The sequence below is a fragment of the Schistocerca americana genome, chromosome 8, assembly GCF_021461395.2.
Source record: "Schistocerca americana isolate TAMUIC-IGC-003095 chromosome 8, iqSchAmer2.1, whole genome shotgun sequence".
In the NCBI taxonomy this organism is placed as follows: Eukaryota; Metazoa; Arthropoda; class Insecta; order Orthoptera; family Acrididae; genus Schistocerca; species Schistocerca americana.
The window spans coordinates 121,480,246-121,505,814 of NC_060126.1; the positions used below are offsets into that span (position 1 = coordinate 121,480,246).

The 25,569-nt window shown below is 43.1% G+C and overlaps 1 protein-coding gene across 1 annotated transcript in view; it reads right to left on the minus strand.

The window, feature by feature from the left end:
• Window positions 1–25,569, minus strand: part of LOC124545614 (hatching enzyme 1.2-like) — a 146,953-nt gene that overhangs the window by 41,146 nt on the left and 80,238 nt on the right. The window contains exon 3 of the mRNA XM_047124562.1: window positions 5,871–6,080. Within this exon, the coding sequence (XP_046980518.1) occupies window positions 5,871–6,080 (210 nt within the window). The remainder of the gene's footprint in view (window positions 1–5,870; window positions 6,081–25,569) is intronic.

Sequence of the window (25,569 nt, forward strand, 5' to 3'; positions counted from 1 at the left end):
GCATTTCTTCTTGGTGTAGCAATTTTAATGGCCAGTAGTGTAATATGACGAAGAGTTTAGTGCTGACTGGGAATCAAACCCCTCTACACACAAGATGCTTTTTCAAAGATGTAACCGTGAATGTATTGGAACTCGCGACATCTCATCTATGGTGCACGACGCTTACCATTACACTACTAGCTGACAAGTAGCTACAGCACCTCCAGAAGTCAGTAACAATTCCTCCAGAACTTCCGCATTCCACAATGCTGTGAGATAATGCATATGACCGGTTTTAGACTTCTGAGAGACAGAGAGTTACAGCTTTTCTTTTGCATTGCACGACGTTTTCAGCGAACAGATAGAGCAATAGAGTAGCTCAAGTGGAAAGGAACACTTCCTATTTAAATTTCTGCATCCTACGCTGTTGGCAGTTCTGTGTAGGTGGCAGTTACTTCATTTTACTTCGGTGATTACAAAATAGAGTCAACGTATGCGCTGGGTAACTGAGGCAGCTAGTTCATTCCGATTTGGTCAACCAAGTAAATGAATGTACTAAACATGCTGCAAAAAACTACAGGGAGCCTGTGTGTCAGAATTCCGATCCAGTGTGGCGCAATGGCGTTATGAGGAGCGGGTTCAGTGGTCTGTTGGATTGATAATAGGTTCATATACTTACGGTCTGGGTTCGATTCCAACTTCTGCCGATGATTTTTGATAGGGAGAGACAGATTCTATTCTCTTCTGGTTACGTCAAGTGAAGAAGGTGTAATGGCGTTGTGGTCTGAAATTCACATTAGTCACGATATTCCTTCTCTACCGAGTAGACGTTAGGTTGAACCACAATAAAGTCAGGAGTGGCGACATGTAGAAACACTACCACCAGTAACCTTTATTATACTAGTTATTTATTTCTAGTGACGAAACAAACGCTATGTAGGGTCATAGGACGCATATTCCATCTTTTATTTGAGCTTCTGTATGTCGATAAAATTGGTTCTAACTGGGAATGCAACTCAGACCGCCCTTAACGCAAAATTTGTACCTTTCGTGACAATACAGCTCGACTACAATTAGTTGTTTGTTCAAAACTGCAGATTCTTCAACATCTGCACATATTGCGCGTGAATGGGTTCGAATCCTGGCCCAGCACTAAACTTTTCATAATGTATTATCATGCTCTAGCATGAGAACACCTATCTGCTGGTGGATAACAGTTTTGATTTTTAATGTATTTTCATTCGTTGTCAACACTAACGATATCTGACGTTTTTGACTCCCAATGAGACACAGAACTATTTGCGAGATCAATGTAAGTTCAAGGATGCTGGTGGAGAAAAATTCGGTAGCTGACGTCTCTTTGTGTGTTGTCTACAACGATATGTGTGGGGTTCGATTCCCAGTCATATTATTTATAGTTCAAACATGCTCACATGTCGCTGCTGGTGTAACAATCCCACATTTAACGTTCGTTTTCTCTAGAATATAACAGCAATAGGTGTCCGGTTGGAGTCCTGGGAAGGAAAAAATTAATGTTTCGTCTCGTCATTTCAGTTAAAACATCTAGCTACTGTCAAGAAAATCCGATATGCACAGTTGATTGTGCTTCGATAACAATCTGATTAGGTTCTGGGTTCGAATCCCTCTCCAACCCAAAGCTTTACCTCACGGCATTTCAAGTAAGTTGCTTGTGAATGAGCAATATTTAACATCTCTCGTAGTTCGTCAACAGGGACTATAGATGTTGGGTAGTAATTCCTGTCCGTTAAAAATGTTTACGTTATGTAATTTAAAGTTGATATTTGCCAACTGAAACTGTCTAAAATCTAGGTACATCACTCTCTGTATGCATAGTCAGGAATGACTGATAGTTTCCGTTAGTCACGAAATCTTTGCTTAGTCTGCATAACGTGGATTTGAATCGATATGCAGAACGAGACGGTTCGTCGTGTCATTTGAAGTTCGTACATATTCTGAGCTAGCTGCTCGTGAATAATGACATTTTGTGTTAAGTAATAAGTGCGGTATGTTACTTTGTAGAGGAAATCATGAATACGACGAATTTACTACATGCATTACCTATCTGACGTAATAATGAGAGTGGTTTCATTTCAGGTATGTCATTTATTGTAATAAATGTGTGCTTACAAGCCTTAAGGACAGTCTTATTTGTGATAAGGTGTTCCCTGATATTTGCAGTATCGTGGTATAACTTAACATCTTGAGCTATTGCGATACAGAGCAGAGTTTTCTAGTGGTGACTTATTGGAACCATTTTCAGTAGTCAAACGACTGTACCGAGGAGCGATTAGAGGACCTGCTAGACAGCTGCGTTATGCGGGTTGCATGCGAATCAGGTAAAATGGAATTCAGGTCGTTCAGATACTTTCGAGCACGACTGTACGTTTTGTGGTCGACAATACTCGCACCCACCATCTTGTGACACCTAACCTTTTTTTAATTTATATTAAATCATTGAAATTACCGTTTTTGAATTTATTTCAGGGTCGTAATGTGTCAGAACTTGAGCACAGAAGTGTCACCACTTCGTCTTTCGAACGAAAGCCAGTTGTGCATATGGCATTATTTTTGGCCAGCATGTTCTCCGATCTCTCAACCACTGAATACATCTGGTCAGTGCCATTGGGTACACGACATAATCACTTGTGGTTTGTATAGAAGGTAATTTGGACAACTGCCGTCACATTCCTGACGCGCGAAGGCCAATGGCTGCGTGCCTCATCTCAAGTTTCCCGTGAATTGTTTATAACAAGACAGCAAGAGTCCTTGCTGCCCCGGCTGTTCTGCCCTAACTCGACACAGCGTGTATTCGACTGTCACCCCGGCCAGGATATTCTCCGGTCTCTCAACCACGGAAAACAGCTGGTCACCGGCTGCCGAGAGACTTGCACGCCACTAATCACCAGCCACTACGATTGATGATCACTCTCAATGGTCTGAAGCAGCGTGGAATGACGTGGCCATGTCTGTCATCCAAGCTCAAAATGGTGCAAATGGCTCTGAGCACTATGGGACTCAACTGCTGTGGTCATAAGTCCCCTAGAACTTAGAACTACTTAAACCTAACTAACCTAAGGACAGCACACAACACCCAGCCATCACGAGGCAGAGAAAATCTCTGACCCCGCCGGGAATCGAACCCGGGAACCCGGGCGTGGGAAGCGAGAACGCTACCGCACGACCACGAGATGCGGGCATCCAAGCTCAGTTTGAGTCGTTGCCCAGCCGGCCAAGAGTCGTTGCTAGTACCAGAGGCTCTCTGTACTAAAATTCACGCCCTCAGTATCTCCAAATCTCCTACAAATTAATCATGTGTTCATCGTACTATACAGTAAGTACTTATTTACTATTATTCCCGGCGTTGCGACAGTAATAGACATGTGTGAACTTCTGTGATTCATCAAAGCCACTAAATCAAATGGCCTACATCTGTTACAAAACGGCCGGCCGCGATGGCCGAGCGGTTCTAGGCGCTACAGTCTGGAACCGCGCGACCGCTACGGTCGCAGGTTCGCATTAGTTAGGTTTAAGTAGTTCTAAGTTCTAGGGGACTGATGACCTCAGCAGTAAGTCCCATAGTGCTCAGAGCCATTTTTTTTTTTTTTTTTTTTTTTTTGTTACGAAACGATGATGTCACTAACTACAATCGATCATCAACAAAGAATTATCAGTTGCACGAAAATCTAAAAGTATTGATTATTGATAAATAACTGTCACACCAACATTTAGCTGTTAATTGTAGCTATGTTGCAGAAGCATTTGCCAACGGCCAAAATGTCTGAATTTTAACTGTATTGAATAATATACCAATACAGTCCACGGAAAACACCCTCAAAAAATCAGTGGAGACCGTTTCCACTAGCATCTGTTCATTAACTACTATATCTTATTTCGTGTCGAGCAGGCATTGTTAAGTAGTGGACGTGCTGTTACAGTGTGAGAACGCTGTTGTGCAACAAAAGAATGTGTGTGACTTCTCAAGGGACCAAACTGCGTCCGCAGCTCGTGGTCGTGCGGTAGCGTTCTCGCTTCCCGGGTTCCCGGGTTCGATTTCCAGCGGGGTCAGGGATTTTCTCTGCCTCGTGATGACTAGGTATTGTGTGATGTTCTTAGGTTAATTAGGTTTAAGTAGTTCTAAGCTCTAGGGGACTGATGACCATAGATGTTAAGTCCCATAGTACTCAGAGCCATTTTTTGGACCAAACTGCGGAGGTAATCGCTCCCTAGACTTACACACTACTTAAACTAACCTATGCTAAGAACAACACACACACCCATGCCCGAGGGAGGACTCGAACCTGCGGCGAGAGAGGCCGCGTAGTCAGTGACATGGCGTCTCTAACCGTGAGGCCACTTCGCGGGGTTGTTATGTAACAAATAGCACTGGAGCAACACGTCTAACTCACGTTTCAAGACATTCGCCATATTTTTCTGAAGAAGAGAAAAGTGTGTACGAAGTTTGTTTCTCACACCTTCATACATGAACAAAATCGACGACACGTGGATGTATCCTACCACTTGTCTAAAATTCAAGACGCACACAGTTTTTTTCTCAGAAAAAAATCGTCACGAGGGAAGAGACTTGGTGTTATCAGTACGAACCTGCCACAAAACGACAAATATCAGAAACTCACATCAAGGGTCAAAGCTTTGATGACATAACCGACATTCTAACCAATGTGACACGCGAGTTGATCAGCATCGGAAAGATGGACATTTATGAAACATTCGCATGATTTGATTCAGCGTTCTGTGCGTTGTCCTCAAGTGAGAGGACACTACGTAGAATACCAGAAGCTTTAAAGGCACCATTGTGACTTTTCTCTATTTTTCATTTACCCAGTTCCGAAACATTTTGGACTACACTTCAGTGGATTCTAGGGAAGTTCGTTTTACGGACGTGACCTCAACCACGTAGCTGATGCTTCAGCAAAGGCTGCTCTCTCTTCCTCGACACAGCCGTTTCGTTATGGTGACCTGCTTCAAAACAATACAAACAGAAGGGAGGCGTTTTGTTATACAGATAAAGGGAACGTAGTTCTGATGCAATCAAATATTTTGTGAATTTTGTTCTTTCTCACGGCTACGCTGTTCACATGGTATTCTCATACGTAAATCGAAGTCACTTTCACAGCCAAACTGCAGCACTTTTCTCATAGCTTTCCCGTGAGCATTATCACGATGTTCCGTTTCAGTCAATGTGGCGCGCCAGATGTAAATGAGTTCATAACGCGCTTTAAGTGGCTTAAACTGTTCACTGAACGTACCGTTTGCATTATTAAGTGGCACTGACGTACACATTAGTATAGTGATTAAGATAAAATAAGGCGTTCTCCTTGAGTAAAACCACATAACTACAGCAAAAACAAGTAATTCACATTTATCTGAAATTGACATAATAATGTATTGTTTGTCAATAATGATGATGCACATTTAGTATAAGGTTTGCATCATACAAAGAAACATTTCCCTTTGTTTGGCTTCTGATATACCAAATTCCTGTTAGTCGTCCTTCTGTTACTTCGATACCCACTTTCTTTTATTTTGTAAACTCTTATTTTTATTTCTTCGAGTTGTTGGCTGTATTGTGCTAAAATACGAAAGGTGAACTTTTTCGAGGTTTTAACACTTTGACATCGTTCTATGCAGCTTTTACACCATCCACGTGTTTTTTTAAGTTTCTTCCTATCTGCTCCGATCTAAAACCACATCATGCATTCAAGAAAACCAAATAAACAAATGGAGAAGGAATCAAACTTGAGGGAAATTACCAGTGGCGGTCAACAAATAACAATAATTTCTTTTCGGCGAATTTATGAAGCAAGATGTCAGAGAGAAAACAAAACAAGAGCGTGTGCGGGCGCACTCACTGAAGCCGGGGCTGATCTGGTAGTGGACGACGCCGTGCGGCCAGCGGGCGCCCTTGGCCCGGATGCCGTTCCTCGACATCGGCTGGATGATGTCGCCCTGGAAGTACTCGCCCACCTCTTCTGGGTTGTGTCCGCTCTCGCTGCTCCACGACGACACTTTCTTGCCTGTAGCAGAACCCACCTCCACGTCACTAGCGGAATGCTGCAACTCTGTACAGACGACACAATGCCACTACAGTCGAAATCTTACGTTGTAAGTACCCTAGCATTAGTTCCTGAATCAGAGCTGTTTCGTACTCTGTCAGTCTACGCTCCGTTGCCATTATCAGTCCAATAGAGAAGGTGTTGCCGACAAACAGGTTCATTACAATCAGCAACATTCACAATGAAGGTACAGCATCAGTGTTCTATTGGCATTTATCAAACAAGTGAAAGCTATTGGGTCACAGCCAGGTTCAACGAACTTTCCCGTCGTATCAAGAGAAATAATTTCTAGCTGAAAACATGTAGTACACTTATATGAAACACTGTTTAATTTTATTGGGACCAACTTCTACGTAATGCAGCGATGCTTATTACTATTACTGAGATAAAAATTACCCAAACATAACACTGCTAGAATATTATAAATGGCATGCACGAGTGTGAAAAAATGTCTCTGAGCACTACGAGACTTAACTACTGAGGTCATCAGTCCGCTAGAACTCAGAACTAATTAAACCTAACTAACGTAAGGACATCACACACATCCATGCCCGAGGCAGGATTCGAACCTGCGACCGTAGCGGTCACGCGGTTCCAGACTGTAGCGCCTAAAACCGCTCGGCCACTCCGGCCGGCGAGTGTAAAAAGCTCTCGTGCTTGCTCTCTTTTTATCTAGTGCTCTTGCTCTCTTGCTGTTAGGTGTTGAATGGAATTAGATCTTTGTCGCTGAGCTGTACTAATAAAAGTGAGTCTGATTTACGTGTGTACACTGAACGTTCATTAAAACTAAATTGGCCATTACGACTACGTTATTTGAAAAGCTTCCTTAATTTTAGACAAAAAGAAAAATAGATTTCATTGATTAAAAGTCAGGAAATTAAATACGGAAGCCTTTCGTTTGGTTCGTGATTATTTCAAAACCCATTTTGCTTGTAATAACTATTTGCATTCATTAGAACCTGCGACCATTTATTTTTCTCGAAGTCAGACAACTACTATGAAAGCAAACTTCTTTTCCTTGCACGGTCAGTTAAATATCAAACGATTGCTTCCACGCTATCTGTGGGCCACAGCTATTTTGCATTCCTGATTTTTACGAAAGGCTCGAGTTTTCTTATAATATTACTGCCAGAGGTGAACGTTTCAGAATAATTTTACGTAACATTTCATGCTGTTGAATATCAGATACGGAATGTAAAGCAAATTTCACGTTATTACAAGAGGTGACGTTATGTTATAAAGTACTAACGTCGGTCAGTGAGCTTCTTCACGGCAGCTGCTGCAAAAGCTATCGTCTGAGAGGGATTTTATTTCAGTCAACGTTCACATAAACTGTTTAATGACTATACTGATTTCGAATGATTTGTCATTATCAATAGTCCACAAACATTTCTTGGCTAATGATTGTGTCAAAAGTTACTAGAGTTCTACTAGATACCTCTGACACCGGGCAAACAAAAGTCTATGTTGCCGAAAGGTGTAGCTGCGGACAGTAATCAGTTTTATTTGCCTTTGGTATATCGTATTATACGTCCAGATCTACAACAGGACTAATACATTTTAAAACCCATTTCGCACAATCGTCTACATGATAGATACTTTATTTCACATCTTGACATTACGTCAACTGCTCCACAGTAATTGTCTGTGCTACGTTCGAAGACGAGAACGGCTGACGAAGCTTTGTGAAGGCGTCAAGTACAGTTATTCTCTAAATGACGATTGTCTAATGACAAGATCATCTAAAAATATTGCAATAATTGCCATTTATTGCGATTTGGACTGTAAGTAAAAATGTAATACACAGAAAAATTAATCAAACTTAAACTGATGTCATTTCATTTGTTTGACAACTATTTCTACTCGATATAATTTCTTAAAATGTGTACAATGCATGTATACTGGTGAGTTCGACTGTAACGAAATGTAAATTACTGTGCTTAAATTACTGGTAGCAAAGACTTACGCAGAAGGTTATTTTAAAAATTATCTGTATATTATCCGATGTCAACAGAATTAGTCCAGATTCTTCTCCTATCGGAACGTCAAAACTGCCAGTACCATCACTGATGTTCCAGCAGGTATTCATGGAATGATTCTGATTCATCCCGGGTTTCGTCAATGTAATACATTGTTGAACTACCTCTTCCTCTTGTATCGCCTATCTTTATAAGGGATGTCGTTCGTGGTGCGCTTATGTCACTTCTTTCAGTCAAAAGCTATCTTCTTAACATATCTGAAACCAATGTCTTTTAAAATTCTTCGCATTGACGAAGCACTGCCTTTAAGGCCAATTTACTTATGCATTTTGTGGTATCGTTTCTTCCCACCTTATACAGGGTGTTACAAAAAGGTACGGCTAAACTTTCAGGAAACATTCCTCACACACAAATGAAGAAAAGATGTTATGTGGACATTTGTCCGAAAACGCTCAATTTTCATGTTAGAGCTAATTTTAGTTCCTTCCACCTACGCTCAATGGAGCACGTTATCATGATTTCATACGGGATACTCTACCTGTGCTGCTAGAACATGTGCCTTTACAAGTACGACACAACATGTGGTTCATGCACGATGGAGCTCCTGCACATTTCAGTCGAAGTGTTCGTACGCTTCTCAACAACAGATTCGGTGACCGATGGATTGGTAGAGGTGGACCAATTCCATGGCCTCCATGCTCTCCTGACCTCAACCCTCTTGACTTTCATTTATGGGGGCATTTGAAAGCTCTTGTCTACGCAACCCCGGTACCAAATGTAGAGACTCTTCGTGCTCGTATTGTGGACGGCTGTGATACAATACGCCATTCTCCAGGGCTGCATCAGCGCATCAGGGATTCCACGCGACGGAGGCTGGATGCATGTATCCTCGCTAACGGAGGACATTTTGAACATTTACTGTAGCAAAGTGTTTGAAGTCACGCTGGTACGTTCTGTTGCTGTGTGTTTCCATTCCATGATTAATGTGATTTGAAGAGAAGTAATAAAATGAGCTCTAACATGGAAAGTAAGCGTTTCCGGACACATGCCCACATAACATATTTTCTTTCTTTGTGTGTGAGGAATGTTTCCTGAAAGTTTGGCCGTACCTTTTTGTAACACCCTGGATGTATTTCAATCACTGAGTGCTTTAAAATATCGTTCTCAATACCATCCATTTGTGTAACAGGTGTCTAGCGATTTCGGTGTTTTTAAGGTGACATGAAAACAAATTTTCCTGAGGTTTCTACGGCTCTGACACTTTCGTTTGCAATTCTTTGTACATTTATCTTGCGAACACGTGCTTCTGGAATTTGTTCTCGAGTCTTCAAAATATCAAAAATAGCAGTTTCACCTCAGTTTTACATTTGAAAAGTTTTAAATGTGATACAGAAAACTCCTTGCATGCCTGTCAAGGATCTACATCAACACGATTACTCTGCAGTTCAAATTAAGTGCCTGGCGGAGGGTTCATCGAACCACCTTCAAGCTATTTCTCTATCGTTCCACTCTCGAACACCGCAAGGGGAAAAATGAACATTTAAATCCTTCCTTGCGAGCTCTAATTTCTGTCACTTTATTATGATGGTCATTCCTCCCTATGTAGGTGGCTGCCAACACAACATTGTTACCGGCCGCGGTGGCCGTGCGGTTCTGGCGCTGCAGTCCGGAACCGCGGGACTGCTACGGTCGCAAATGGCTCTGAGCACTATGGGACTCAACTGCTGTGGTCATAAGTCCCCTAGAACTTAGAACTACTTAAACCTAACTAACCTAAGGACAGCACACAACACCCAGCCATCACGAGGCAGAGAAAATCCCTGACCCCCCGGGAATCGAACCCGGGAACCCGGGCGTGGGAAGCGAGAACGCTACCGCACGACCACGAGATGCGGGCCGCTACGGTCACAGGTTCGAATCCTGCCTCGGGCATGGGTGTGTGTGATGTCCTTAGGTTAGTTAGGTTTAAGTAGTTCTAAGTTCTAGGGGACTTATGACCTAAGATGTTGAGTCCCATAGTGCTCAGAGCTATTTGAACAACATTGTTACATACTGAGGAGAAAGGAGGTGATTGAAGTTTCATGAAAAGAGCATGCCTCAACGAAAAATGACTTTCTTTTTTAATGGTAGCCACCCCAATTCACATATCACGCTCGTGGTACTCTCTCCCCTATTTCGCAATAGTACAAAACGAGCTGTCCTTCTTTGAACTTTTTAGATATCCTCTGTCAGTCCTATCTAATGCTGATCCCACACTGGACAGCTGTACTCCAGGAGAGGATGAACAAGCGTAGTGTAAGCAGTCTCTCTAGTAGACCTGTTGCGTTTCCTAAGTGTTCTGCCGATAAATCACAGTCTTTCGTTTGCTTTCCTCACAAAATTATCTGATTGTTCCAATTTAAGTTATTCATAATTGTAATCCCTAAATAATTAGTTGAATTTGCAGCCTTTTGATTTGTATGTTTTATCCTGTAACCGAAATTTGGCACCCTCCTTTCGGTAGTCATGTGAATGACTCCACACAGTCAACTATCACTTTTCGCACCAAACAGATATCATGTCTAAATCGTTTTGCAGTTTGTTTCGATCATCAGATGATTTTATAAGATGGCATCATCTACAAACAATCTAAGAGGGCTTCTCAGATTATCTCCTAAATCGTTTATGTGCATCAGGAACAGCAAAGGGCATACACCACTTCCTTAGGGAACACCAGATTTCAATTCTGTTTTACTCGATGATTTTCCCTCAGTTATTACGTACTGTAACCTTCCTGACAGGAACTCACGACGTCATTCGCACAACTGAGAAGATACTCCATAGGCACTCAATTTGATTAGAAGTCGCTTGTGGGGAATCTCACGTTTATTGCCATGCCTGACATATACTATGTCATCAAAAGTATCGGAACACCTGTCTGAAAATGACTTACAAGTTCCTGACGCCCTCTATCGGTAATGCTGGAATTCAGTATGGTGTTGGCCCACCCTTAGCCTTGATGACAGTTTCCACTCTCGCAGGCATACGTTCAATCAGGTACTGGAAGGTTTCCTGGGGTATGGCAGCCCATTCTTCACTGAGTGTTGCATGAGGAGGGTTATCGGTGTCGATCAGGGCGGCTGGCACGAAGTCGGCGATCCAAAACACCCCAAAGGTGTTCTTTAGGATTCAGATCAGGACTTCTGTGCAGACCAGTCCATTACAGGGACATTATTGACGTGTAACCACTCCGCCACAGGCTGTGCATTGTGAAGAGGTGCTCGATCGTGTTGAAAGATTCAATCATCACCGAATTGCACTTCAACAGTGGGAAGCAAGAAGGTGCTTAAGACATCAATGTGGGCCTGTGCTGTGATAGTGCCACGCAAAACAACAAGGGGTGCAAGCCCCCACCATGAAAAGCACGACCACACTATAACACCACCGCCTCCGAATTTTACTGTCGGCACTACACGCGTTAGAAGATGACGTTCACCGAGCGTTCGCCATACCTACATCCTGCCATCGGATCGTCACATTGTGTACCGTGATTCGTCACTCCACACAACTTTGTGTTTGGCATTTACCGGTGTGATGTGTGTCTTATGAGCAGCCGCTAGACCAAGTTTTCTCACATCTCGCCTAACTTTCATAGTACTTGCAGTGGATCCTGATGCAGTTTGGAATTCCTGTGTGATGGTCTGGATAGATATCTGCGTATTACACATTACGACCCTCCTCAACTGTCGGCGGTCTCTGTCAGTCAACAGACGAGGTCGGTCTGTACACTTTTGTGCTGAACGCCTCCCTTCACGTTTCCACTTCACTATCACATCAGAGGGATGCTTAGGAGCGTGAAAATCTCGCCTACAGACGTATGACACAAGTGACACCCAATCACCTGACCACGTTTGAAGTCCGTGAGTTCTGCAGAGTGTCCCATTCTGCTCTGTCACAATGTCTAATGACTACTGAGGTCGCTGATATAGAGTACGTGGCAGTGGGTGGCAGGACAGTGCACCTAATATGAAAAACGTATGTTTTGGAGGGTGTCCGGATACTTTTGATCACATAGTGTATTTATTTGTAAATCGCGCAAAAACGTTTACAGATAAACATTCACTGTTATACTGCAACAAGGAACTAGCAGCGATATCTGAATGAATAATTCGTTCGCTCTGTAAATGAAACCGCATTGTCGTCGTGTATGGCAAAGGCGGGAGAGAGATTCTCAGTCTAGTCTGGAATTTGCGTTCAGCCGCTCGGAGAGAGAATGAATCGTATTGGCTGCTAGCAGTTCATGGAGGGGGATGCGCAGAATGGCTGAAAATTTGGCCCTCTTCCTACATGACGCGAACTACTGTATCCAGCAACCCCATGTACCCGCAATACGCATGTGACTGGCGGGTTGCCATAGCTCTGGTCCCCCGCTGGCTTCACAACACATTCTGAACTATAGATCAACACAGTGGCCGACCAAAACACGCTGATCCGTTTCACAAGTCCGTTGCCGGTGGACGCCAAAGAAACGTGCTGCGCTGGCTTCACCACTTTCGGTGCTTGCATGATCGCAGGCAGTGCTATATGCGTGGGACTACTTGCCTCCAACAGTCATGTGTTCACAGGAACACCAAGCAAATATCAATCTGCCAAACCAGTACTTAAGCGGCCGTCTGATCACAGAGCGGCCAGTTCCAACCACAGAATCAACTATGGAGGATCACTACAGAATCATTACAACCAGCCGTCATCATCAAATGGAATTACATTTTCCTGGAGACATATGAGTCTCAACTTTATCTTCGAAGACCCATCAGCAATCGCAGTGAGAGACATTGCCTCCACCGACCTTGGTCTGAATCTGACACTGTGCTCCTGGGATGGTGTACTCTGGTTGACTCTGATTTAGTGATAGTACACAGTAACTGTCTTCAGTGATAGACGACAAACCAGAGTGAATAATTTCAGTGTAGTTGGTTATCGTTCACAAACTAGTAACCTCTGAGACAATTTATTTTGAAGAAGATAATTAAGATTACAGTTTGTGGTTTTCAGACTTCATGGAATTGCGTCCTCAAGCACATTGTCAATTACTTCACTTTTTGTGTTTCTTTGTAAGACTCGTTTAACACGTTATGTGGTGGTTGACTGAAATAAACTTCACAATACAGTAATGTGCTAAAACTGCTGCTCTCTACCAAAACATGGGAAATGTGAACAAGATTTTGTTCGAATCCAGCTACTCGATAGAATTTTCACAAGCAAGGAGAGATAGTACTGCGTAATTGCTGATGACGTCATGGGTTGAATATCATATATCTAAATATCCAATGGTGTGCGGCATGGGATAGACAAAATATTCCCGTGGGCCATATGCGACACTCATCCTTTCATTGATTGTACAGCAGATTTCCTAGACGTCTGATAAGGTATACCACATCAGGCTAACATTCCAAAGAAGAAGCATAAAACTAAAGCAATAGTTTCAAATATTGCAGTGTGGCTGAGTTGACAGTTAACCTCTGCAATACGTTTGCCCTATCAAGGTCCTTTGACCAAATGGGGAAGCAAAGTTTTTGAAAATACGCAATCAAGAGCAACTCCCAAGTAGCGGAAATTAGAATAATGCTCCACAATCGCTGACTTCCTCGAGGTTACCAGGTTCCTTAACGCTTACCTTTGGAAAACATGAGAAAAAAAATTCAATATTTTAAAGGGGACTTCGCTTAAAATGAGTTTCTATGTAGCACTGTTAACGCTGAGTTATGGTTGATCTAACAGTGCTGGGAATAGTACGATGGCAAACAGAAAGGACTGACATAGACTAGTGTAGTGCAGCTTACCGAAGACGTTGAATGACGTGCGTGTGAATGATGATGGAAGGGGTGAAATGGAAAACAGCATCAACCTACATTGAAGATAGATCACTTTTGAAAATACTGTAATTTGGGACATCTGATATTCTGTACGATCGGTAATAGATGAAGAAAAAGTTAGGTGGACTACATTTGTGGAGCAGTGAGCACATTCTCATTCACGAGAAACACATTCTCATCAGCCACTGTCACTTGTTTACGTTTCTGAGTAAAGTTATTTATTATGAATTATGAACCCGCCATCAATTTCCCTCTTGTGTAAACCTCTTCATTTCAGAGTATCACTTGCAAATTACGTCCTCAATTATTTGCTGAATGAATTCCAACCTTTGCCATCCCCTGTGCGTTTTACACTCTACAGCTCTCTTTAATATCATGGAAATTATTCCCTGATAGGACTATCTTCCTCTCCCTTCTTCTTGTCAGCGATTTTCATATGTTCCTTTCTTCGCCGATTGTGCGGGGTCTCCAAATTCTATGTCGTATCAGTCCACCTAATTTTCAACATTGTCCTATAGCATCACATCTCAAACGCTGCGATTCTCTTCTGTTCTGGTTTTCACTCTGTCCATAATTCACTAACTTATAATGCTGTCCTCCTGAAGGTCATCCTTAGAAATGCTCAGGTTAACGTCTGACACTAACAGACTTCTCTTGGCCAGAGATGTCCTCTTTGCCTGTGATAATCTGCTTTTAATGTCGTCCTTGCTTCGTCTGTCATTTATTGCGTATTTTGCTTCGAAAGTAGCAGAATCCCTTGACTTCGACTATTTAATTGATCACCAGTTGTGGTTTTAAGATTATCACTGTTCTCATTTCTTCTTCTCTCAATTACTTGCACATATCTTAAGCGTACTCTCAATCCATATTCTGCACTTATTAGGCTGTTCCTTCCATTCAGCACGTCCTGAAATTCTTCTTCTCTTTCGCTGAGGATAGCAATTTTATCACCTTCAAATTTAATTCGATTCTTCAACCTTTTTTCTCTTTCTGTCATTGGTCCTTCGATAAGTAGATTTAATAGCAGATATGAAACACTAAATCCCTTTCTTACATTATTTGTAATCTGACCGTTCGTCTTCTTATTGCATCCTCTTGGTTCTTGAACCTGTTTTATATTACCAGCGTGCCATCCACATATCTTACTGTATCCCCCGTATATTTCATCGTATCAACTCCCATTACTCCCTCAATGACGTCATCAGACAAGTACTGCCCCTCGCAGAGGCCTTCAATGTACTCTTTCCATCCGTAGGTCCCTCTCTTCGCTTAGCGCTGGAATTTCCATTGCACCCTCAGTCCCCCCACCCCGGCTTTTAAAGTCTTCTCAATTTGCTGACTCAGTCCTTCCGACAGCCACTTCTTCTTCGATTTCTTCACATAGGCATTGGAATATGTACAACCCATCGGCAGTGTGCAGACATTCAGAAGCGGGTGACTAATAAATGTGACCCATTCCAAATAGAGCACGATTTATTACAAAGAGTGCGTGAAAACCGCATGTGTCAGAATGCGTGACAACCACACTGCGTATTGTAATGAGGGAACAGACTGGCCCTCATCTCAACAGATACTGGTTTCTGGACATCACTGTAGGAATTTACTTTTAGTTTTGACCTATACTGTCTCCTGTACGAGTACGTGACACTTTTTTAAGCGCTCTGTATATTATCGTTGTCAGCAGCTTGGATGCGTAAGCTGTTGATATGATTGTACGATCTCGTGCTTATCTGCCCTCACTGTTTTCGTAATTTTATGGATGACATAGGGTGTCAATTATCGAACTATACGAGAAAAAAGCATAGTTACAAACTACGGCGTTCACACACTTTATTCAACACCACTACAGATATTCGGATTTAGGTTATGACATGTTCGATTTGCCTGCCATCATCGGCGATGATGTGGCGCAGACGAATAGCGAAATACTGCATGATTTGCTGAAGTCACTCTGGTCGAGGTATGTCGGGACAGCAAGGGAAGCATGTGGTTTTGCGTTATCTTGTTGAAAGAGAACGCCACAGATACCTCCAAGACAGAGCCCAATCACCACATCAGAAATGTAACGGCTACTTTCCATCTACGTGAACCGGAGGTAACTGTGTTGTGTACCTGACGGCACCCCATATCTTCACACCAAGTTCTAGGCTCATATGATGATGACAAATATAATCTGGCATCGTTTGTTCTCGCAGGCTGCACAAACAGGTCCATCCATCTTGATTCTATGTGTAGAACCAGAACTCGTCTGAAAAGCTCATCTTCATGCCACTATTGTGTCCAAATGTTGTTACAGGGCCCGCTTCTCTCTCTACAGCCGCTTCGGGGGAAGCAGCAACAGTGGAACAATGACCGCGGTGCTGACAATCCCTGATGCTCCACTCGTCGTCTCAGTATCCGCGTGAATACCTCTTGTGCTGTAGACACGCCATTTTCCCAGACTGGAGGTACGTTAAGTGGCTGTATAACCCTTCCAACAGAATAAACAGAGTGCCTGTCGTTATGGGTGCTAGTCATGTGGGACCTTTGTGATCGTGCGAGACGTCGAGTCTGCCCCTCCTGATCCTGTCGATTCAATATTCGCGTGACAGTCTTTTGATCCCAAACAAACTCGACCTGAAGAGTCGTCAAATGGCATTCTCGATGGACCACTGACCTGCCACAATCGAATTCTGACACGTGCATCTAGACATTTATCCTTCTGCCATCAGGCATAACACAATCTTTTCACAAATAAGTGTCGTGTTTTTGATTAGTAATCAAGGGGAAACGTCCTCGGTCCCCGGTTCAAAACCGGCCAAGGCTTAAATTTTGATTAATAATCAGCATTAGCGGCCGAAGATTCCGGCATAAGAATTCACTCTCATTCTGCCAATGGCGTTGTCAAAGGTGCCTGAGGAGCGGACAGAGGTTCAGGACACTCTCTTGTCCTTGGAGTGGGAAACTGCCCCTAAAGGCGGAAGAATCAGCAATGATCAAAGGCATGAGGATGCAAAAGACAATGGAAACCACTGCATTAAAGACACATAACGAGTAGTCAAAGAACATGTGGCCTGTAATGGAAAACGTGTCATGATGATCTCTCCATTGGCAAAAGATTCCGGAATAGTCCCCCATTCAGATCTCCAGGAGGGTACTGGCAAGGAGTGGCCATGAGAAAAACATTGAATAATCAACGAAAGGATAAAGGATTACGAGTCGGCACGTGGAATATCAGAAGCTTGAACAAGGTAGCGAAACTAGAAAATCTAAAATGAGAGACGCAATGGCTCAACCTAGTTACAGTAGGGGTGAAATGGAAAGAAGACAAGGAATTCTGGTCAGATGAGTTCAGGGTAACATCAACAGCAGCAGAAAATGGTATAACGGGAGTAGGATTCGTTATGAATATGAAGGCAGGGCAGAGACTGTGTTACTGTGAACAGTTCAGTGATAGGGTTGTTCTGATCAGAATTGAGGGCAAACCAACGCCGACAACGATAGTTCAGGTAAACATGCCGACGTCGCAAGCCGCAGATGAAGAGATCTGTTGATCTGGAAAAAGCGATCGACTATGTGAAATTGTGCAAGATGTTATAAATTCTAAGAAAAATAGGGGTAAGTTATAGAGGAAGACGGGTAATATACAATACGTACAAGAGCCAAGAGGGAATCTTAGAGTGATCAAGAACGAAGTACTCTTTGGCCGCTGCTGTTCAACCTGTACAGCGAAGAAGCAGTTATAGAAATAAAAGAAAGCTTCAGGAGTGGAATTGAAATTCAAGGTTAAAGGATATCAATGATACGATTCGCTGATAACATTGCCATCCTGAGTGAAAGTGAAGAGGAATTACATGATCTGCTTAGTGGAATGAACAGTCTAATGAGTACAGAATATGGACTGAGAGTAAACTGAAGATAACGAACGTAATGACATGTAGCAGAAATGAGAATAGCGAGAAACTTAACATCAGAATTCATGGTTCCAATGTAGATGACTTTAAGGCAGCAAAATAACAATGACGGACGAAGCGAGGAAGACATCAAAAGCAGACTAGCACTGGCAAAAAGACACTCCTGGCGAAGAGAAGCCTACTAGTATCAAACATAGGCCTTAATTTGAGGAAGAAATTTATGAGAATGTACGCTTGGAGTACAACATTGTATGGCAGTGAAACATGGACTGCAGAAAAACCCAAACAGAAGATAAGTATTTGAGATGTGGTGCTACAGAAGAATGTTGATAATTAGGTGGACTAATACGGTAAGGGATGAGAAGGAGGAGGAGGATATTAGTGTTTAACGTCCCGTCGACAACGAGGTCATTAGCGACGGAGCGTAAGCTCGGGTGAGGGAAGGATGGGGAAGGAAATCGACCGTGCCCTTTCAAAGGAACCATCCCGGCATTTGCCGGAAGCGATTTAGGGAAATCACGAAAACCTAAATCAGGATGGCCTCCCGAATGCGAGTCCAGTGTGCTAACCACTGCGCCACCTCGCTCGGTGGATGAGAAGGTTCTGCGCGGAACTGGAGAGGAAAGGGATATGTGGGAAACATTGGCCAGGAGAAGGGACAGGATGATGGGATATCTGTTAAGAAATCAGGAAATGACTTCCATTGTACTAGAGGGAGCAGTAGAGGCCGCGCGGGATAGCCGAGCGGTCTAAGGCGCTGCAGTCATGGATTGTGCGGCTGGTCCCGGCAGAGGTTCGAGTCCTCCCTCGGGCATGGGTGTGTGTGTTTGTCCTTAGGATAACTTAGGTTAAGTAGTGTGTAAGCTTAGGGACTGATGACCATAGCAGTGAAGTTCCGTAAGATTTCACACACATTTGAACATTTTTGAGCAGCAGAGGGCAAAAACTTTAGAGGAAGACAGAGACTGGAATACGTCGAGCAAATAATAATTGAGGACGTAGGTTCTAAGTGCTACTCCCAGATGAAGAAGTTGGCACAGGAGAGGAAAAAATGAAATGAAATGTCGTGTGACGAGGGCCTCCTGTCGGGTAGACCGTTCGCCTGGTGCAAGTCTTTCGATTAGACGCCACTTCGGCGACTAGCGCGTCGATGGGGATGAAATGATGATAATTAGGACAACACAACACCCCGTCCCTGAGCGAAGAAAATCTCCGACCCAACCGGGATCAAACCCGGTCCCTTAGGATTCACAGTCCGTCGCGCTGGCCACTTTTTTTTTTATCTCATTTTGTTCGCTTTCGTTCGTTGCATCTGCTCGGGGAGGACGTCGTAAGACATCCGTTTAAGTTCGTTGTTGATCGATTAACTCAGTTTTTTTTATTACAGAGGGCAGCTAACTCTCTAACCGAACACGCTGAGCTACCGTGCCGGCTATCACTCAGCTACCGGGGGCGGACACAGGAGAGGAATTCGTGGTGGGCCGTATCAAACCAATCAGAAGATTATGACTCAAAAATAAATGGCTTCTCTTAGAAGATAGATTAAGGAGAGGCAAATCAAGCATTAGAGAAAGCTTTTAACAGTGTCGACGGGAATACTCTCTTTCAATTACTGAAGGTGGCAGGGGTAAAACAAAAGAGCAGAAGGCTACTTACAATTTGTATAGAAACAAGATGGAAGTTATAAGAGTCGAGGAGCACGAAAGAGAAACAATGGTTGAAAAAGAAGTGAGACAGAGTTGTAGCCTATCCCTATCCCCGATATTATTCAATCTGACAAAGCAATAATGGAAACCATAGAAAAATTTGGAGTAGGAATTAAAGTTCAAGGGAAAGAAATAAAAACTTTGAGGTTTGTCGATGACACTGTATTGAGTCAGAGACATGAAAGGACTTGGAAAAGCAGAACAGAATCTCGAAATGAGGATATAAAATGAACGTCAATAGGAGTAAATCAAGGATAATGGAATGTTGTCAAATGAAATCAGGTGATGCTGAGAGAAACAGATTAGGAAGTGAGACACGTAAAGTAGTAGATGTATTTTGGTATTTGTGCAACAAAATAATTTATGATGGCCAAAGTAGAGAGGATGTAAAACATGATTGGCAATGGTAAGAAAAGCGTTTCTCATGAGGAGAATTTTGTTAACATCGAATATAGATTTTTGTTTTATTAAGTCATTCCTGAAGGTGTTTGTCTAGAGCGTAACCATGTACAGAATTGAGGCATGGACGATAAACAGCTTAGGCCAAAACAATCTAGCGGCTTTTGAAATGTGGTGCTACAAAAGAATGCAGAAGATTAGAGGTACTGGACAAAATTTGGGAGACAAGAAATTTGTAGCACGCGAAGGCGTTTAATAAATCATTCTTCCCGCGTTGCTTACGCGAATGGAACGGAAGAAACCGTAATATTGGTACGATGGGAAGCAGTAAAGTGCCCCCTGTCATGTATTTCACGATGAATTTCAGAGGATAGATGCAGATGTAGGAAAGGATCAGACGAATGCTGAGGTAGTAACTTTCAAGAGGACACCGCCGATATTCTTCAGATCCTTGTCTTCATACACAGCAAAATCGTCTTGTCACGTACGAATTCGGCAAAACAAATCTCGTAGCGGAAGTGCTTTAAAATAAAATGCCGCAGCACATATGTTATCGTTTGATGAATGTTAGTGTCAAGCATAGAGTGAGGAAGGTGAGGAGAATGGGGGTAGGGGGAAGGGGGTGCAGTTGGTTCTGTAAGCTGTGCTGCCGCACTTGACAATGGAGGGAGTAGCGGTAAGTTGAAAACGCACAGGCCTTCACAAAAGAGACGGACATTTTCCGCTGTGTGTCCGCTATACCCTGACGGCGAGCGTATAAGAAATGCCGGCTGCTTGTAAGGGGAGTCTTTGAGCTTTCGGGGGACCGTTTGGCACTCTCCTATAACAAAAGAAAACCAGTTCCGAAGGGGAGCCAGACCGTTGGCAAGGCAGGTGTGTGTGTGTGTGTGTGTGTGTGTGTGTGTGTGTGTGTATGTGTGTTTGTGGGGAAGGCAGTAAACAGCAATGTAGCCCTCCTTCAAGCAAAACTGGAGCTGTGTCGCAGTTAAACGCTACCGTCGAACGCAGCATAGGAAGTGAATGACGAAGTTTGAGGAAGGTTGTGCGAGAAAATGAATGGAATAAATGAACAGTTTGATGGACGCCCTTCAGTATTTGTGAGTGAACACAACAACAAAGAACTATATAAATTTCACGACTGTCACAACAAATCAGAAAATGAACTTCACCATGGAGTTGGATAGTGAGGTCGGGCACCCGTTCTTAGATGTAGTGACCTGTAGAAGACCTTACTCTAGGGCACAGAGTTTATAGGAAGCCTTCCAACACTAACGGGTATTTAGACGCCGCTTCGAAACGTCACCCAATCCAGAAGCATGCCGCACTGAACACCGTATCTTCTCCTGCGTGCTGCATCAGTAACTAACCAAAGTTAGATTTCCTTAGGCAGACATCGACGGTCAACGGCTAGATTGAGCTTTCCCTAAAAGGGTTTTCAGACGAAGCAATAACAATGAAAGAACGAGGAAAATCCCGCACATTCTGTAAAGCTATTGTTTTTTGCTAACCGGCCGCTGTGACCGAGCGGTTCTAGGGGCTTCTGTCGGAACCGCGCTCTGCTACGGTGGTAGGTTCGAATCCTGCCTCGGGCATGGATGTGTGTAATGTCCTTAGGTTAGTTAGGTTTAAGTAGTTCTAAGTCTAGGGGACTGATGACCTCAGATGTTAAGTCCCATAGTGCTTAGAGCCATTTGAATTTCTTTGTTGCTACAGTATACAGAACAGGCAGAATTCTTCGAAAGAACGGTGGAAGGACTACATCTTTCAGTTAACAGTGGATAAAATTCTCCGGTCTGCAATGGACGCACCTGACAGCCTCCACAATGCGGGAGTGTATGAAATGATACGTAGTTGCGGCACAGTACAGAGGACGAACCAGAACTCCGCCGACAAACTTTCAGAGGTTGTTCATGGATATCTTCTGAGTATTTTGGTACAACGGACTCACGGTCTTCGGCGGCTTTTCGTTTAGTTTCTCGTCCCAGTTAGCTTTGTACCAGACAACCTTGCTTGGAAACAAACTTGTTCCATTCACTCACGGCACTTGGTGTTGTCAACAGCCATGTCCACTTTATTATTCGCCCACAAGCTGGCGTTGTGTACTGCTCGGTGTCGTCTCGCGAGTGCTTTTTGTTTCGATTGTATTAATTGTACGTTAACAGTGATACGCACCAGTATGGATAGATCTTGTGATGAAGAGTTGGTCGATACACATCTCGTGTGAAATAGGAGAGCGGCGAGCGACGGTATGGTGAGCTGTTCCTGTAGCGACGGCGACGGCGACCACAAACAATGCAGTAGTTTTGAGTTGATTTGGGTTGTTTTGCGGGAGGAGACAAGACAGCGAGGTCGTCGGTCTCATTGGATTAGGGAAGGAAGGCGGGCGTGCCCTTTGAGAGGAACCATCTCGGCATTTGCCTGCAGCGATTTAGGGAAATCACGGAAAACCTAAATCAGGATGGCCGCACATGGGATTGAACCGTTGTCCTCTCAAATGCAAGTCCAATGTGTTAACCACAGCGCCACCGCGCTCAGTGCAGTAGTTTTGCGTCTGAGGGTTGTTGCATTACTCCGTATTGTGTTTTGTGTGTCGTACGTTTTCATTATTGTATATACAGGCTTGCTTCTTCTTGTAAGCGATTTTCACAGAAACAAGGGTGATTGCGATAACAAACGAAATAATTACGTTGGTACTGTGTAACGATTCTCCGGACGCCTTCGGTCCCTTGTACCAAGGTATTACTTAGAAGGTGTCCCTGAACGGCCTCTGAAAGTTTGTCGTTCGAGTTGTCCTTGTATATCGGCACAATTGGAATGACAATAAAAGAACCCATTAAGGAGCACGAACGCCACACACGTTTAAGTCAAAACGTAAAATCAGCGGTAGTGGAGCACCAAGGAGAATATGATCAGGTTATGTGCTTTAAGATGACCACTAGGCACAGGAAGTAATATTTATAGAATTAAAGTTTGTGAAGCAGTTGAAATGTCGAAGAATGGATACAATTTCAACAGAGATGACGACTACAGGCCTCTGTCTTCGTAGCTGCTCGCTATCACGGAACACCCAGCCACGGCCAACGAGGAACATAATCGTATACTGGGAAATAACCGAAGAGGCACAACAACTACATTTTGCGTTCCCCTCTGTTATAACATCTGTTTTCAGAATTTACCCAATGACGACGGCCCGATATCATCCTGAAGATTTTTACCCAGTAACTTCACTTCTCTGCAAAAGCGCTGGAAATAGCCTTTGCCGTGAGGGCGCCTTGCCACGGTTCGCGCGGCTCCCCCTGTCTGAGTTCGAGTCCTCCCTCCGGTATGGGCGTGTGTGTTGTCCCTAGCGTAGTTAGATTAAGTAGCGTGTAAGCCTAGGAACCGATGACCTCAGCAGTTTGGTCCCATAGGAACTTACCACAAATTTCCAACAGCCTTTTGTAAGTGAACGCGACACTTGACTTTCGACAGTGTCTGTCATCGAGAGACGCAAGTGGGATCCTGAAGATGATGCCTCCAGAGACGTCGAAATGCCGAGCATTCAAAAAGTCTAAAGAAGAATATGTTGCGACCTAATGACTCAGAAGATTTTACCAACAAATGTTGTTCTCGCAAAACCCCATTGAGTATATTATGTTATTTTCAAAGTATATCTCGGTAGGGGTCTTGGGGATAAGATAACGGCATGTTCAGAGGCACATAAACAGCCTCTTTTCCCCTTGCTGTACGTCGCAATAGAATAGGGTAGAAAATCGGTTGTACTCACTCGAAGTACTCTCTTCCACGAACTAGGGATGGCGATTATCGCTAAAACAACCGGTTGTCGGTTACACCCGTTCTTTTCGCCTCTAGTTTAGCCTGACTGTCAAAACCGTTAAGAAATAATCGATTTCTGAAGTAACCGATTTTCGGCGTTTTATTGCTATTACTTACAGTAATAAACGTAGACTTTAAACAACGGTTGAAGAATTCTAATAGTGCTGGAAGAGTAAGAGATTATGATTGCGTCTGCGGAAGAAATCGGCCCCATTGTCTCCAGCAAAGATTCCGAAGCTGAGGAAACGAGCGCGGCGACAGCAATAGCAAAAGGACTCAAGTCGATGACTTCCCTGCACTGTCACTTTTAGATGCTGTCAATTCTCCACACTTTAGCAACAACAAAGTTACAGGTTCAGTTATCCTAAATTTATAGTACGTCAATAAAATTAAACATATATCAATTAAATTTATCGTCTCTTCTAAGGATCAGTGTGTATGTTTTCTCCTTGTTAGTTGTACCTCCTCCCGTTTGTAACCTTTGAAAGTAAATAAAGCACTACTTTTCATTGCAACCGCATTTCGTAAAATACTTACAAACTGAGTATGGTACCACTCTGCAGTACGACTGATGGCCGTGGACGACAGTAAGAAACTATCGTATAGACTAGGTGAGGGAAAGTCTTGCGCACTGCAAGTACTCTCGTGTCGTCTAATAGGCCACGCCGCGCGGCAACGGGCACATCGTTGTCCCTGCAATACTGTACCGATTATTACGTCATGTGTTCGTTGCTAGTTTCTAGCTTTAGGTGTTACTATAAAAATAGTGCTGATCGCTTTTCCCAGTTTCTATAACAATCCAATATTTCAAAGCTGAAGGAATTTCACGAAGAAGTATTACTTGTTTTTAAAAAAAATTTGTACTTAAAAACCATAAATTTTAGCACTGCTGCTATGGTAAGTTGATATGTCGCTTTCTTTGCCCGATTATTAATAAAAAATGGAAAAAACGTTATAGCCGTGACCAAACAAATACCTAAAAATTCCCATTATTCAGAACTAAAACATCGGTATCGGTTTTAGCCAGTCGGTTTTTCCCATCCTTACCATGAACTATACAGCACTTTGCGAAGTGCACAGGGGATGGACAAATATATGGAATCATCAAAAACACATCACAGCTAAATCATTGGTATTCAAAACAGCTTCCACTCGTCTCGGAATGGATAAATACAGGCACTGTGTGGTTTTCAAGAGAATCTTACACCATTCTTCCTGCAAAGTAGTGGCAGTTTCAGGGCACGAAGATGAAGGCTGATAGCTATCACACACCCTTCTCTCTAAAATAGACCACAAAGGCTCAGTAATACTGAGATCTGGTGACTTGGTGTTATATTAAACTTGTGACAACCCATCCTGTTGTCACAGCCGTCAGTCAACCAAAGGTAGGAAAGCCTTGTTTTGGGGAAATCCTTCTTTTCTTTTTTTTTTTTAATAACTTGTTTAATGCGGCCTGTCACGAATTCCTGTCCTGTTCCAACGACTATAGATTAGAGTAGCACTTGCAACCTAGGTCCACAATCATTTGCTGAATGCATTCAAATCACTGTCTTCCTCTACAGTTTTTCCCTTTACAGCTCCCTTTTTTGCATGATGAAAGATATTCTGTGACGTCTTAACAGACGTCCTGTCATCCTATCCCTTCTTCCTGTCACTGTTTCCCAATTTTTTTTTCTCCTCGATTCTCCGGAGAATCTCTGCATCCCGTACCTTCAGTCCACCTAATTTTAAACATTCGTCTGTAGCACCATATCTCAAATGCTTCAGTTCTCTAATGCTCCGGTTTTCCCACATTCCATGTTTCACTACCTTGCAATACTGTGCTCGAAACATACATTCTCAGAAGT